This window comes from Scleropages formosus, chromosome 22 (assembly GCF_900964775.1).
Source record: "Scleropages formosus chromosome 22, fSclFor1.1, whole genome shotgun sequence".
In the NCBI taxonomy this organism is placed as follows: domain Eukaryota; kingdom Metazoa; phylum Chordata; class Actinopteri; order Osteoglossiformes; family Osteoglossidae; genus Scleropages; species Scleropages formosus.
The window spans coordinates 2,871,590-2,887,438 of NC_041827.1; the positions used below are offsets into that span (position 1 = coordinate 2,871,590).

The 15,849-nt window shown below is 44.8% G+C and overlaps 2 protein-coding genes across 15 annotated transcripts in view; both read right to left on the minus strand.

The window, feature by feature from the left end:
• LOC108918445 (eukaryotic translation initiation factor 4 gamma 3-like) overlaps positions 1–1,736 on the minus strand; it is a 55,241-nt gene extending 53,505 nt beyond the window's left edge. For all 12 annotated transcript variants that reach the window (XM_029247872.1, XM_029247861.1, XM_029247863.1 and 9 more), the window contains exon 1: positions 1,033–1,736. In XM_029247872.1, the coding sequence (XP_029103705.1) occupies positions 1,033–1,208 (176 nt within the window). In that variant the 5' untranslated portion in view covers positions 1,209–1,736. The remainder of the gene's footprint in view (positions 1–1,032) is intronic.
• A 583-nt stretch (positions 1,737–2,319) lies between these two features.
• ece1 (endothelin converting enzyme 1) overlaps positions 2,320–15,849 on the minus strand; it is a 31,956-nt gene continuing 18,426 nt past the window's right edge. For all 3 annotated transcript variants that reach the window (XM_018725898.2, XM_018725897.2, XM_018725899.2), the window contains exons 4-19: positions 15,400–15,612; positions 14,546–14,670; positions 14,273–14,419; positions 13,886–13,951; positions 13,409–13,597; positions 12,914–13,056; positions 11,029–11,143; positions 9,408–9,518; positions 9,200–9,298; positions 8,635–8,712; positions 8,278–8,381; positions 6,012–6,122; positions 5,681–5,748; positions 5,070–5,260; positions 4,250–4,345; positions 2,320–4,104 (exon numbers count right to left, since the gene is read on the minus strand). In XM_018725898.2, the coding sequence (XP_018581414.1) occupies positions 3,928–4,104; positions 4,250–4,345; positions 5,070–5,260; positions 5,681–5,748; positions 6,012–6,122; positions 8,278–8,381; positions 8,635–8,712; positions 9,200–9,298; positions 9,408–9,518; positions 11,029–11,143; positions 12,914–13,056; positions 13,409–13,597; positions 13,886–13,951; positions 14,273–14,419; positions 14,546–14,670; positions 15,400–15,612 (2,033 nt within the window). In that variant the 3' untranslated portion in view covers positions 2,320–3,927. The remainder of the gene's footprint in view (positions 4,105–4,249; positions 4,346–5,069; positions 5,261–5,680; positions 5,749–6,011; positions 6,123–8,277; positions 8,382–8,634; positions 8,713–9,199; positions 9,299–9,407; positions 9,519–11,028; positions 11,144–12,913; positions 13,057–13,408; positions 13,598–13,885; positions 13,952–14,272; positions 14,420–14,545; positions 14,671–15,399; positions 15,613–15,849) is intronic.

Below are 15,849 nucleotides of genomic sequence, written 5' to 3' on the forward strand. Positions count from 1 at the left end.
TAAGCTACCTTGGACAAATGAGACTCGCAGAGGATGTATTTTGTGCAGGACCAAAGCAGACAACCTTCTGCACACTCAGCAGAAAAGAACCCTCCTTTAGATATATCATATAGTCCACTTAACTGCTACTAATGGACAGGCGAAAGCAAATTTAACTTAATCCTCCTAACCTGACTACTACAATAAGACTTGTCGGATCGAACCGTTAGCCGGTGACGTGTAATGTAAACAAAAGGAGAGCAAGTAAATGAAACGAACCCTTCATGAAGTTATTAACGTGACTCTGATTCATAACGTTAAATTACATAGAGATATTTACCCTTTGATAAAGATGCGTGAGGTCTACTGCAGCAACTCAGGATGAGCATCTTCTTGCTCAAGGGTGCGATAGCCAGAGGTGGGATTCGAACCCAAGTCAGCAGGCGCAGCTCAAACCGCTGCCATTTCAGCCTGGTTCAACCGACAAGGCCTCGAAACAGCAGTTCGTCGCAGTCGACAACACCGAGCTGCCCTGGCATCACAGGACAGGGTTCGAAGGCCGGAGAAGCCCAAGTCCAGTCAAATTAATAAAGAACATTAATAATATTAGTAAAGCAAGAGGGGGGGTTGTGTCCAGAGCGAGCGCTGGGGGGGCTCAGGGACCCCGAGTCCGTGGAGCTGCGTGCCACACACACACACACACCAGAATGACGGGCGTCTGTCCGTCAGCCCATCCCACGATGCGGAGCTCAGCGTCTCCAACCAAAAAGCGCCAAACAAGAAAGTTCCCATTGTCGTTCCCGCCGCTCTCGAGGTTCAGCGCGCGCCCCTCGGAGGCCCCCCGCGCCGCTCGAGGAAGAGCGCAAGAACTTGAAGAAGAAGCCGACAGACACAGCGCGCGCCACGGCGGCTACTGAGTGAGGGCGGGACTCCGCGCTGACACACCCGGGAGCCGCGACGGGACAGGGACAGGCCACAGGGTCAGGTCAGGGAGGGACGCGGACAAGGCGGAAAGAGGCGCGGGTGCGGATAACGGCACGCTGTGAAGGATACTGTTGCGGCGGCACGGAGGGCGGCTGCGCGGCGCCCGGGGCCCCCGGCGGCAGCGACACTGAGGTGAGGGCGGCCCTCAGCTGGCTCGACGGAGACGGCCCCGCTCCCGGCCCGGGTCCCGGTCCACTCACTGCAGCGGCGGTTGGCTTCGGCACCGCTTTCGGCGGCAAACTCATCGCAACACAAAGATGACAAAGAAAGAATCGTAGGAAATATGAGCGTAGCTAGCAAGCTAGCTCAGCTGTGGGAGCCGAACGGAGCGCCGGATCATCAGGCATATAAAAAGAGGGCGACGGACTCCCGGAGGAGGAGAGGAGGGGAGGGGAGGGAAGGAAGGGGAAGGAGGGAAGGGAAGGGAAGGCCTTCAGTCGGTGCGTCTCGCCGGGACACAAAAAACCCTTTTTCATGGAAAGTCGCCTAATACTGGTGTGTCTTCATGGGGACGGTGGCGGAGGGGTCCACGTCCCCCTCTCCGGCCGGACCTCTGCCGACCCGCTTCGGTTCGGATCTCTTTCCTCAGCGCGCTCGCCGGCGTCTCCCCCTCCTTTCGCTTAATCAGTGTTTCCCGTCAGCAGTCGGTGAATTTAAAGTCATTTTGCTCCGAGACTGTGCGCTTCGCTCAACATGGCGCTAAGACCGCCTCCAGCAGTCCGGCAGGACGGACAGGTTCGGGAAACGTCGGCACGCTCCGGATCTGCTCGGAAGTACGTACGTCGTGACGTCGTGACGTCACATCGAACGTCTCCGCCCTCGTGTCCGTGGCACGCGCCGCGGAAACGTATAGAAGGTATATAGAACATGCCAAACTCGTTCGTACAACATAAAGTAAAAATTGCTGTACATGGTTACATTCAAAGGTTTATTTGGGTAGATAAATATCGCACACGGAATATCCACAAAAATGAATAGAAAATATTCTACAAATCATATGCATGTTGCAATGGTAAATTTCTCTTCAACGTGGAATTATATAACACGCCTGGTTTGGCTTCAGGATTCTGTTAGAAACCCTCAAAACTGTAGGCGTGTACCGCTATCAAGGTGTGTTGTAGCTGGTGCTGCAGCGACATCTACCGTTGATGTGGTGTAGTGGCTGCTCTGGCCCACTGACCCATGGACGCGCCCAGTACCGACACTGTGCGCAGCGCCACAGAAAAACTCCCCATTTATTCATTTATCTGACTCTTTTATCCTAAGCAACTTGTAATATTAAGGTTCTTCCAGATATTTATCCATTTATACAGCTGGGTAGTATCAATGGAGCAATTTAGGGGAAGCGCCTTGCTCAAGGGTACTACAGTTGGAGGTGGGATTTGAACTGATGACCTTCAGGTCCAAAGGCAGTACCTCTAAAAAGTACTTTACCAGCTTTATTTGTATGGGAGCAACAGGCTCCTTGGACTACTCAACAAAATCAACTGGAGTGATAATGACATGTATGATAATAGTCTAAAGGTGCCTGGACTCATCTCTGCTCAGTAAACATGTACTACGGTGCGATGGAAAAAATACCCAGCTACTGTATTGGTTTATAAGCAACAAATAGACTGTACTCGAGTCACATGTCTGCACTCAGATCACTTATGTTGATTAAATTCACCGTTTCATTCTTAGAGGTATACATCTGCTAAATTAGACAAATGCTTTTTCTTTTTTTATAAATATGTATTTTCCAGGTTATAAACTACAACTTGATTCTACAGTCCATGTCTTCCCAGCTTTATAAGCATGCATAAGAAGAAACAAGAAGTTTGGTTTAACACCTTGATTGCACATGAATATGACAGACATTTGGCATGTGGACAGTCAATGACAGAAAAAACACAAGTACATACAGGTGCTTCTATATCTCAGGAGAAAAACATACAGAAAACAGTGTTTTCCTTTTCCATGAGCCTTGAAAAAATTTTATACAGGAGGACATATGAACAGCTTCAGCAGAAACAAAACATTTCTGGCCACAAACACATTTAGCAGCTGCGATAACATTGTGCCATGCATCAATTTGTGTGAAAGGTACAGACAGACATTTATGTATAATATACCACTTTTCTTCATAAAACAGAACAAGTTTTGTGAAACCACAAATAGAAAGACCAATATTACAATAATCTAGAGTGATTAGTTATGTCCAATAAATATTGTTGATATAGTTTTACAAAATGTTCATAATACACACCTCAATATAAATTCAGGAAGTAGAAAAGTTTGTTCCGGAAGAAACGGCATGAATTGTATCATTTTGTAAGGTTAAATTCAGTCAGACCAACATTTACAGAAATTATTACAGTAACACACTTAAAGTTTTGTTAATCTGGACAAAGGGGCATATTGACAAGAATCAAATTAAAAAAAATCATGGTGAAAGGGTGAAATTAATAAAAGGCACATTTTATGACAAAAAGATCATGTCAAATGGAAATCAATGTTTACAAAGAATCACATTTTGGTTTATGCCAAAATAGAGTAAATATACTCTTGTCGTCACCCCCCTCCCCCCAACACACTGGAAAATGTAAAAAGTATCAAAAGTCCATAGGTAAAATACAGCAACAATATAGAGACTGAAAATAAATATTACCTCCCATTGAAAAACAAGGCAGCCACACATCTATTCACAAAAAAAGGAAAAATTTGCAGGTTTTTCCTCCATCTTCACTAGCAGTTTCCAGTGTTTTATTTGTCCCTCTACACAAGAGAAAGTTTTAAAAACCATTTGTCATTTGACCAGCAATAGGGGCTCAGCCATCAGCTGTAGAAGGTCAGTCCATGTGGAGTTGGGGGAGGGGTTCTTTGGTGGTCGGAGCGTCATCTTGGTTTTGGGCTGTTATTCCCCTGCTTGGACGGCTCCGCCTGAGGTTTGGGGCCCTGGGCCCGTGGGCGTCAAGTTGCTTGTCACCACAGCTCACACTTCTTTCTCGGGTTCATGGGGGAGTCAGCTTTGCAGTTGAAGTGTTTAGAAAACTCGTGCGAGTTGGACACAGTGCCAATGACGCGGAAGCGGGAAGGACTGTGTGTGTCTGTAATGATGCCTTCGTGGGAACTCTCTGGTGTCCGTACTGAACACCAAACCTTGAAAAAGAAAACCGCTTAACTATTTAGGAGCCAGTTTGGTTTCACTGAAACAAAGCTGAATTCTCACTATTTTTCATATAAATAACATAAAACATTTCAAATAAATAGTACATCTGTGTTAAAAAAAAAAAAAAAACCAAACCTGTGCAAATCCAATGAAAAAGAGCTGATGGTTTGTCATCCCAAGAGCAGGAAGCACCATCTCCTGCCCGTTCTTCCGGACCCAGTTCTCATAGGCCTAGGAAGAAGAAAGAAATGGTTCCACCAGTCACATGGTAGCTGACCATGTCTCACCCCAAGTGTTTCAGATCTGCATACAGAATCTGCCTCTATTTCCCCTTCAGATATCTCTCTCACACACACACACACACACACACACACACACACACACACACACACACACACACACACACACACACACCATGCAATTTGCTCATCTCCTCAACAGCCTGCAACCTTTGACAGGCATTTCTGAGGATGTCCCTGTTCCCAGCATCTCACCTATTGCAGTCTTTGCAATGGGAGGAGCCCAAACTAAAAATAAAAGTTAAAAAAAGAAAACAAGGGGTGGAGTCACACTGATCAATCCATGCAGCTTCTACAGGCAGCATAAAGACAGCTCAACATGAGTAGCACTTTGTCAATCATTTCTGGTTTTGCTTTTGATGTTTCCCATCAACTCTGCTTACAAACAACTGAGGCTGAAGTCCAGTTGAATGTTCGTAATTCCAGTCATTCCCGCCAATAAATTATATGTGATATGATTTCTAACATGTATTTTATGGCATATTTCTCTTTGCGGTTCTCCAAAAGCCTTCTGCACTGTCCTTTGAAACTTTTAAGGAGACATTGTCATAATTTGCTGTACAGATGCGTATGATAAAATAAAAAGATTCACCAGATCAGTGCCCTTATTTCACACCACAACCCACAGAAAACTGCGTCGCTCACCACCTACTCACCTTGTAAGCAGCATTCAACCCCCCGTTGTCAGCGATATTCTCTCCCAGAGTGTGTCTGCCGTTGAGTGGCTCCTGGTTCACGCTGTAGTTGCTGTACTGCTCCACCATGCATTGTGTTTGTTTTTTAAAGGCCTCCACTGAGGAGTTCTTCCACCAGGAGCGCAGGTTGCCGTCCTTGTCATACTCTCGCCCTGCAACGTCATACACATACTGTTCCTTCCCTGTAGTGTGTCGTCTACCACTTTCTTCCATGACTAACCACCACTGAAATAACACATTTCTAACAGAGGACCCAGATAGCCAACGTTCCCTATATATGGATGAGAACTCTGCAGTCCTCTCCTCCATGCTGATCATCAGGTGAAAACTGGACAGCCAGTGTGTTACACTGCCTGCTGGAACCTGCAGCCTGCTGAGTGGGGGTGGGGGGGGGGGGAAGAGAAGAAAAAAGAAAAGAAAAGAAAAGGGGAAAAAAAAAAAAAAGCCACTGGCTTGCAATGTGCATGTCTCCATCCCTTAAGAGCTAGAGGAACACAAGTGGGCAACTGGCCATGATTAATTTGTAAGGGGGGGGAAAGGTTAATGCACACAAATAAGATCAGCAGTCTTACCTTGATCATCAAAGGCATGTGTCAACTCGTGGCCCATAACAACTCCAATCCCACCGAAATTCAAAGCCCTAAAGGCACATTATATGACATTATTATTATTCACAGTGGTTAATCAATATTTTGTTCAGTGATTTTATCCAAAATATCTACCCATTTATATAGGCAGATGCTTTTTGGGAGCTATAAAGGTGAAACACTCTCCTAAAAGGGACAACAGAAGGACCCCTCATGGGACTTCAAAAGACAACTTTCAAGTACTGGACTTGAGCTCTTCTTTACTTTTAACTCAACCCCGTCATTCCAGGGCTGTAAACAGCAACGGGTCACTTACTTGGGCCATGCCCTATTGTAGAACGGAGCCTGGAGTATCCCTGCTGGTAGCACCATCTCATTCTTGGTGGGGTTGTAGTAGGCGTTCACTGTTGGTGGTGTCATGCTCCACCTGAAAGGTGGAAAGGAAGTGATATGGATTGTTCCTTCCACATCATAGCACTCTGGTCTTCTCAAGAGCGATCTTATTGTGCTCGAGTGGCTCATTGAGGCAGAGGCTAGAATATGCACTTCAATATGCATGTTCTCCCCAAAGTCAAAAAGATATATGCAGAAGACAACTAAACCATTTTCATCCCACCCTTACAAAGAAAACCACAAGTAATAGTAGCCATGAGTCAAATTAATATGATGGCACTTACCTTTATCCAAAGGGATTTAGAAGTGGCAGGAGTATAATCAGAACTTTTTTGCGTAGGTAAACCATGGTATCGGATTAAGTGAATACTTCAAAAATCACGTGCGTTTCTCTCTGTCCCTTGATGAAATGCACTTTTGTTTACTCTGAGTTGTACGATGCTTTGGAGAAAAACTTTTGCAGAAGAATTAAGTGTACATGAATAAACGTAAAGTAAAGTGTCAACCTGGACAGGGAGAGAGGCGGGGGGGTCCCCCCCCTCATTCTCTCATTCTGAGCCAGAATACATCTTACACGTTGCTGGGTATTCATGACACGTAAATAAAATTTTAAAAAAGCTCCATAATGGATCCTGATAGAGCTATGCTAGGATATTGGCATTCACCTGCATCTCCACAATTCTTTCTTCTACCTCACACAAAGGAAATTTGGTAATACCCAATAAAAGTGTAATAACTAGAAATAAATGGTTGTTTAGAAACGTAAACGTAAGTTTTGTTATTCATCTTGATGTGCAGACAACAGCACATCAGCTTAGAGCATAGAGGTGGAAGATGGAGAGGCAGCGCTTGACAGACAGGCTCAAAACTGGTAGATGAGAGCCAAAAGATCCCCTACAACAGTGGTTCTCAAAGTGTGGACATGAACCACCTGTGGTTTGCAAATGGGATTCAAGCGAACAGTTATCAAGTTCAAATTCAGATTTGAAGTCCATTATAGACATACAGTACTGGGCAAAAATTTTAGGAAAAAAGCTGTAAAGTGAGAATGCTTGTAAAAATAATGCTCTTAATAAATTTCTTACAAAGCTTAGTAACCATCCATCATTAACAACCGCTTGTCCCAAGTGGGGTTGATTCCTGTTTGGGGTGCCTTGCCACAGACTGGTGTCCTGTCCTGGGTGTGTCCCCACCCCCTCCAGCCTTGCACCTTGTGTTGCCGGGTTTGGCTCCGGTTTGCCACAACTCCACTTGGAACAAGTGGTTTCAGAGAAGTGTGCGTGTATGTGACTTTTTGCAAAAGGAGTGCTTGGAAATCTAAAATATACTCTTTCCCATTGACACTAATACAGAAGACATTAAATAACCGTCTAAAAGAAATCTTTTTGTGAAACAGCTAAGTGCCTAAGACTTTTGCACAGTACTGCATATGATTTTTAAAACGTAAGCAAATCTGCCATTTACTCACATTAAACTCTGGTTTAAATTATTTCATACGTGAGAGCATCGTATCACAGAACCACATAGTTTGTCACGCCTTCAAAGGAATTCCTTTTTTTTTTTTTATTTCTATGTATGATATTTGTCATGTCATTCTGGTTTCATTGCTGACACTCAGTTTAAAATTTTATTTTTAAATTTCTGATATAAATCACTCCAAATGTATACTTTTGCTTTCACTAGCTGGTTTTAATCTATTTTGTCACAGTAAAAGCTAATTTATTGGCATCATTTCCAGTCTATTGACCAACATTATAAATATTAGAGGAAATGAGTAAATATTGACACAGATTAAACAGAAGCCATTCAGTCTTGGTCTAGAAATTACCTCCTTGGTATGTCAAATGTAATTGCATTGTTCATATAAACTTTTTACATTAATGAAGTTCACAAGATACAGATTTTCATTTGACAATTTTCACCAAAGCAACTTACACTTAAGTTACTTACAATTATTCACCCATTTATATTGCTGGATAATTTTACTGGCACACCTGAAGGTAAGAACCTCGCTGAAGGGTACGGTAGCCAGAGGTGAGATTCAGACTTATGGGTTCCAAGACAACAGCTCTAACCACTTTGCTACTAGCTGCCCCTGTCTCACCCCAAGTGCACTAGGTTGTCAAATCTCAGATCAAATTAGCATTCATGTTCTTCTGGTAGATCTAGAGAAGCGCTAGGCCACTTACTGGTCCCTGTTGGGGGTCTTCCTTAGCTGGTCTGCAGTGACTCTGCCGGAGAAGTTGTAATACTGCATGACGTTCTGGAAGTAAAGGTCTGAAACCACCTCAAACTGCAGGCAGAAACAAAGCAGTAAAGTTCCAAAACATGCCACTTTGAAAGAGAGGCTGGGCTTATTTTTATTTTGCAAGTAATTAAACAGTAACCCATTATAAAATACACAAAAGAAGTGACTTTAAAAAGATATGATGTTGAATTCTCCAGTAGAATTCCAAATAGAGTATCAGTGGGGCTGACTGACAACACAAAAAAAGACTGCACCAATGTGATGGGATTTCATTTTTTGGAAGAGCAGTTGTACCTACATCATTGAACACTTTGTCAAGCTCCTTGGGCTCCATGATGAATTTTGGATATCCAATCATGTTGTAGATTGCTTCTGCCTAGAAAACACCAGGTGGCAGTAATGATCCAGAGGCAAGTAACCAAAACCTCTACTCTCATTGATGGGATTTTCACATTTCTTCATTTATCTGACACTTTTCTCCAAAGTGACTTACAGTATTAAGCAATTTATAGTTATACAATTGGGTAATTTTACTGGGTAAAAAATTTAGGGTAAGTTCATTGCTCAAAAGTACTACAGCCAGAGGCAGGATTCAAACCTGTGACCTTTGGGTCCAAAAGTAGCAGCCCTAACCCTTGCCCTTGAAAATGGCAAAAATTTGCCAAACATCACTTCTTGCCTTGGACCCAGTATACAATCACAGCCAAAGACAAGTGACAACAAAAAGAAGGTAAAGAGGTGAACACAGTGAGCACAGAAACACGCAGATATTGCTGAGGGAGCTCCTTGTAACAAAGGGCTCTGTCAACAAACCAGGACGGAAACGGTCAACAGGTGGAAGCGAGGAGCGTCCCTTTTCTCACCTTCTCCATGGCTGCTTTTTTAGTCTCGGGGTCCATCCAGCTCACGTACTGCAAACTGTCTTCAAAAGCCCTTTTGATCTCCAAGACCATGTCCTCTGCCTGACGGACAGGGACAGCGGAGCTGATATGAGCACAGAGGCGCCTAGCCCTGGGGGCAGCGTGCGAGTCGGGTAACGCGTGAAGGGATGCAGGGCCTGAGAACACTCACAATAGCCTTGCTGTCCTCAGCAAAGTTGGCTTTGACAAAGAGGGCTCCGAGGGCAAAGCCAAGGGCGCTGTCTGTGTCACTGACGCACAGCTTCCAGCGGGGGGTGCAACTCTGGAATGGCACACAGATACCCCTTAAGAAACCATCCCAAGTGGCCTGATCTCAGCTGACCCCACTTGTTTACACCGACTCCTTCCTACTTCTAGGAAAACACAGATACCCTGTCCATTGACAAAACATCAACTCACCCTCACATACCAACTCTCTATCAAGATGCACAACACTTGTTTAGATACTCTTTCCAAGACATTCCAACTGACACTTGGATGACACAACCCCTATACAGCACTGCACTTAAAAATACAGAGCTCCAAGTCCTTGAATATACTTACGTGATTCACAAAAAATTAACAATAATACAGATTTTGGCTGTCTAAACATAGCTTTCTCTCTGGATTTTGGAACAGTAATTTAGAATTGCATTATTTAATACACTGTAGAGCACCAGTGAAAGCAGCACAAACTGCAGGAAACTAATTTCCCCCCCCTTTTAACAATATGTATTCATCTCTATAAATGCTTTGAAAATGACACCACTTAAAAATATTTCCAAAATTTTGGATTAAAAAATAACTGCTTAAATTGCGCAGTTAGTGCTTTGACAGAAAACCCTCTCATTCCTCCACATAAGACCCAAGCCATCCACATTCCCTTCTTTAATCATACCCAGAGAGAGATGACGCCTCATATGCACATCTTTTTGGGGGTTTAATAGATACATCAACTGATATAGACTGTGCCTTTCACTAACAGGAATCGCCACATCACATTACAAGTAAATGACACAGTAAAGTTTTGTATGCAGGCTGAAATCAAGCACTGTTTCACCCAAAAAAATTACATTAGGAAATGGAGAACAGGCCAAACCTTTCCCAAACCTAGTGTTTCACCAGAATTAGGAGTAAGAACGATGCCATCATTATGATTTACACAAATGTTCTTTCTAGCTTTCTCTAGCTCTCTCCGCCCTCCCTGGAGAAAGTATTCCTCAGCCAGCCGTCTTAGAGCTTCACGCCACTATCAATAACCGGACACGCTTTGCAGTCCCTCCACTTCCTGTCTCCGAGTTTCATGTTTGGAATCAAGACTAAGACCGGGCCAGGAAGGATGGGGAATGCTGGGGGGGGGGGGGAGGCAGTGAAGTGGCAATGAGCGCTCAAAGAGGATGCCAGGCTCTGTGGTCAATTCGCGTCGCATTGGGCACTGGCCTGGACAGGGTAATCATGTTACGTGCTTTCAGTATGACCCCAGGGAAAGGTCACATCAGCAGCAGCATGGGGTCCTGGGCGTTGTTAGAGCCTAACTGAAGCCGTTTGCTGGTTTGTGAGATGGTAGCAAAATGAGACACCTCAGACCTGCCAGTGACTTTACTATTAAATTTAACATGTTCATGCTCAACGTTTAATGTTTACCAATTACTAATTACAATGAGTAAGGGCTACTTACAGCTCAGGTGTAAGTTATGTCAATGCATGTCTGATGACTCCACTTGCACCATCTTCTTGTGGCTGGCACTTACCTGCTGCCCCCTCCCCCCAATCCATGACCTCTATCTGCTCACCTTCTTTGTGCCATACATGACTTCAAAGAAGTGCTGCTCAGCATCCTGGAATCTCTGGTCCAGGATGGAGACCATCTTCCTCACCACCTTCATCATCATGTAGTTGTTGAGGAGACTACCATGAGATGGGAATGAATATGGAGTCAGAACACTGTGCAATAAACTGCAAAAAATATAATTCACCCCATCACATTATCCCCCAACCACATTTTTACTGTCATACACTTCATAAACTTAAGGGTTTTACAACATATGTGAATGCATACCTAGGATTAGACTGCAAGTAAAATCACATCGAGTTCAAATTGCTCAAATCCATGGCGGTGTTTCTTGGTTTTCATCCCACATGAATTTTAAAGCAACAACTGGGCTCACTTGTTGGTGCAGTAAGTAGCGTTGCTTTCACACAGCGCCTGGGCTGTTCGGGTGCGGGTTTAAATCTGCCTCAGTCTGACGAGTTTGTGTGTTCTCTCTGTGTAGGTGTGGGTTTCCTCTGGGTGCTCCTGTTTCCTCCCACAGTCCAAAGACATGCAGTTCAGGTGGAATGGTGACACTAAATCAGCAGTAGTGTGTGAATGAGTGAGTGTGTGCGGCCATCCCATTCACAGTGTACCCCGCCTCAGCCTTGCGCCAGTGACTCCAGGGATAGGCTCTGGGCCCACGCAGCCCTGCCCAGGACAAGCAGATAAAACGGATGGACTCATCTGAATGTTGAGGGAATATATTCAAAACAGAGGCTGGACACACACATTTGTGACATGTTGGAAATATGCAAATCTCCCAAGGAATCATCTCTTTGTACGTATCAGATCTCAAAGGCTCTGCCAGGATGGAAGTGACTGTTTGACAGTCGTCATGATCGCCAAGGCTGCAGATCTCACCAAGATGGCACAAAGGACCATGACTAAAGGGCAGCTGTGGGCAGAGGTACACCACTCAGTAAGTGTGGTGTGTGGGCATTCATTCAGTTTCTGACGTAAAGCCAGATGCAAAGAGTACAGACATAAATCTGAGTTGCAAGCATCCTGTATCCTGAGATAAAGGTCAGATGGGCACTTTATGTAATGGAAAAGCTGTTCCACCTTTTATGTCTATGAACCGCTCTCGCTGAGAAAGGGCATCTCACTGAAAGTAAACAGCCGTGAGTTTTTAATAATTGAGATCAAGCATTTTCCCAACATGGCTTGGCTCTGCTCGATCCATTAGAAGGTACAACTGATGTCGTGTGCCACTTTGCTGTGCTGGGCATACCAAGCAGCACTGCTTTAATGAAGCTGCAGTTCTTCCTGCTGATAATATGTCTCCCAAGACAACAATAATCACATCCACAGGAAATGTGGTCACCCAGCTGATTCAGGATCTGAAATACAATGTCACCAGTCCTTCCGTGAACACAATACTACCCTCTGTTTAGTTGGCACAAAGGGAGAAAACACTTACATTGTTATTCCCCTGCACAACAACTGGAGGAAGATCCTCGCTGACCATGGCATTCGAAGAGTTGCCGTCATCCAATGTAATTTATCATCCAAGTGATTACAATTCATTTTAGTTTGTCCCATAGCTAAATTTGTGGAACAGCTGGAAGTGTACTGGTTAGAGGTACTACCTTTGGACCCAAAGGTTGCAGGTTCAAATACCATCTCCAGATATAGTACCCTTGAGCAAGGTACTTACAATGATTTACCCATTTATACAGCTGGGTAAATTTACAGGAGTAATTCAGGGTAAGTACCTTAACAGCATAAGTCACTTTGGAGAAGAATCAGATAAATGAATAAATGGGAAAAGTAGGTAGAACTGAGGACCCGAGCGGCAAAAATCAAAAATGGTGACTGAAATAGGAGAGGGCTCTCATATTGAGAATCCTGCCTCTCTTGCCCACCTCTTGTTGGTGTTCTTGATGAGATCAGAGACTTTCTCAAGGTACTCTTTGGCATACACCACCACTGGCTCTGACTCATTGAGCTCCACCGGTGCAAACACCTCTGTCAGGAAGGGTATCCAGTCAACTGCAGGGGCTAGAGTCTGTTGGGGATATACACACACACACACACACACACACACACAACACAATTAACTAAAACATGCAAAAAACAATCAGATACAATTACAACATACAAAACTGCAGATCTGGAACAGCTGTTCTCTAACAGTTTCTCAAAACATTTATCTGGAAACAATGCATTCTGGGAGATTGAGCCATGAAGAAAAACATCATGGTTCAGGACCATCCTAGGTAGTAGTCTGTGCTTGACCAGTAGTGACTTTCCAGCAGAGATCAGAGTTCCTCCGAGCAGTAAAAGCCCTCACTTCAGGACTTCGAGCTGAGACGTGGTGTGAGGAGGGTTTTATGGGGGGGGGTTGCTGTGTGGCTTACCTTCAGATCCTTTGCCTGAATCTTGTGATAGATGAGCTCCTCATCTCGCCGTTCCTCCTGGGGCACTGTTATGTTGGCCAAAGCAGTCTCAAAGTCCACAATCTCCTGCATCAGTGTCCTAGACGTCTCTTCCGAGCCCCCCAGTAAGACCCCTAGTTCCACTAGAAAGTCCAAGTAGGCCTTTAGATACTGTGACCCAAGTAAAGGAAGTTGGGGGAGGGGGGGGCGGTGCAACAAGGGAGAATATTTGTTTAATTTCAAGAGTGTTGTGCAACAGAGGATCATGTTTCAATAACCATCAAGTATTTTATAATTGTGTTAAGATGGCATGCACTGACATGTTGTGACACAAACATGAAAAAAAAATAAACGTTTTGAGTGTTAACTGACAAAGCCTAAAACTTAAAGGGAGCCAAAAATCCTGACAGAGCTCCCTGGTCCAATATTGCCCACAAAAATGCTTCTCTAGTAATAAACCTTCTCGTTTGCAGTCTTGTTGAGGTAGTAGTCCCGTGAAGGAAGTCCCAGCCCAGACTGGTCGACCTGTCCAAGAGAAGAGGGCCTCATCAAATCCTGCACTCTTGTTGAAGGCCCAACTCCAGAGTTGTCACAATACAAGACAGTTATTGCAACAACAGGTCCACTCCACCCACGTCCAGCGTGTGGACTTCCTTCAGTCAGACCTGTCTCTACATATATCTAACGCATCTCCACACTCAGACTCAGAATTTCCACGTTACGAAAGACTTAACACATGCGTGTAGTGAAAGGACCCGATGCTCAACATTTCCCGCAGATCCCATCCACCTCGCACACCTCCTCGTACACAAGAGCCACACAAGCTCTTCAGCATCAGGTCCTCACCTGAATGATGTTGCTGTTTGAGCTTTTGGAGTCCGTACTGACAAAGACGGTGAAGAAAGGGGAGGTCCGATAGCGTGCTGACACAGTGCGCAGGACCACCTGGAAATTGTCCTTATCCCACGGTCCTGTCAAAGCCCAGCCGCCTGTCTGAAATGTGCAACAGTGAAGTCTCAGACATTCAGGAGAAGTGGCATCGGACTCTTTGGAACAGGGAATGCAGTTGTGTGCCAGATCAGCAGACGTGTCACGGTCTGGATGGGATGAAAACCTCACCTGGTTGATGAGCTCCAGTAAGGGCTGCGCCCCCAATGACTCAATCTTGGCCTCATTCATGCAGGCTTGGTAGTACCACTGGGCCTTGCGCTCTGCTTCACTCATCCCTTCCTTGGTGCTGTTCTCTGTAAACACGTGCAAATGAATGGCCTTCAAAACGGACTCCGCCAAACCTTTCTGCCTCAGCTGGCAGACTGACATATAAATAAGTGACTATGATGGAGCAAGGGGATACAGTAGCATGACCTGATGTGAGAGAGATTAATATGACATATGTTCTTGCCAACAATCATCTAACCCCCTCTGACACACACAAACCATGCTTTCTCACTGAACACAGCCCTAGATGTAATTATACATACATTTAAATTTACTTAAAGAGGAAGTTGTCACATACATTACATAACTGGCTTGTGTCACAAGAGACCTTCCTGCCTCTGTGAGAGAGTGTGTACGTATCTTTTATTGGTGGTAAGAAACAAGCAGGTGGCAGCATGGTAGCACAGCGAGTAGTGCTGCTCTCTCACAGTGCCTGGGTGGTGTGAGAAGACAGGGGTTCGATCCCTGTTCAGTTTGTGTGGAGTTTGCATGTTCTCCCCCCCCGTCTGTGGGTGTTTCCTCCCACAGTCCAAAGACATGCTGTCCAGGTTCACCTATAGTGTGTGAGTGACAGAGAGAGTGTGTTCCACTGATGTATGGATGAGTGACCCAGTGTAAGTAGTGTATCTAGCAGTGTAAGTCACCACGGTGAATAAGGTGTGTGGGCTAGTAACACTACATAGAGTTCATTGGAAGTCATTTTGGAGAGAAGCATCTGCTAAATAAATGAATGTAAATGTAAGCAGGTGTGTTACCAAGCAAATGCTTCATGGTGGCCATGTTGCGCTCCCACAAGCTGCTGAAGGGGCCCCAGCGTGACTTTCCGTCAGGGAGGGGGTTGTTCTTCACCCATCCCCCACAGGCAAAGTTGTAGAAGTCATGGCATGGGTCCACAGAGCGGTCAAGGGCCCCCAGCACTGCACTTGCCACTGTCACACAGGCCTCAGATAGACACAGCTCAGGGTGACCTATCCGTGTAGCACGCACGCACGCACGCACGCACACGCACGCACACGCACGCACACACACGCACACACAAAAAAACTGCTTACTATAATGCATATAAAATATTTGGGGGAATTTACTAAGCATACGCAACAGCATTTGTATTTCCTGAAAACACCAAAATGTAATATTTATCATTTACCATGCAGCAATTTTCATAATCACATGAATCACCTTAAAACTACTGACTTTTTATGGGT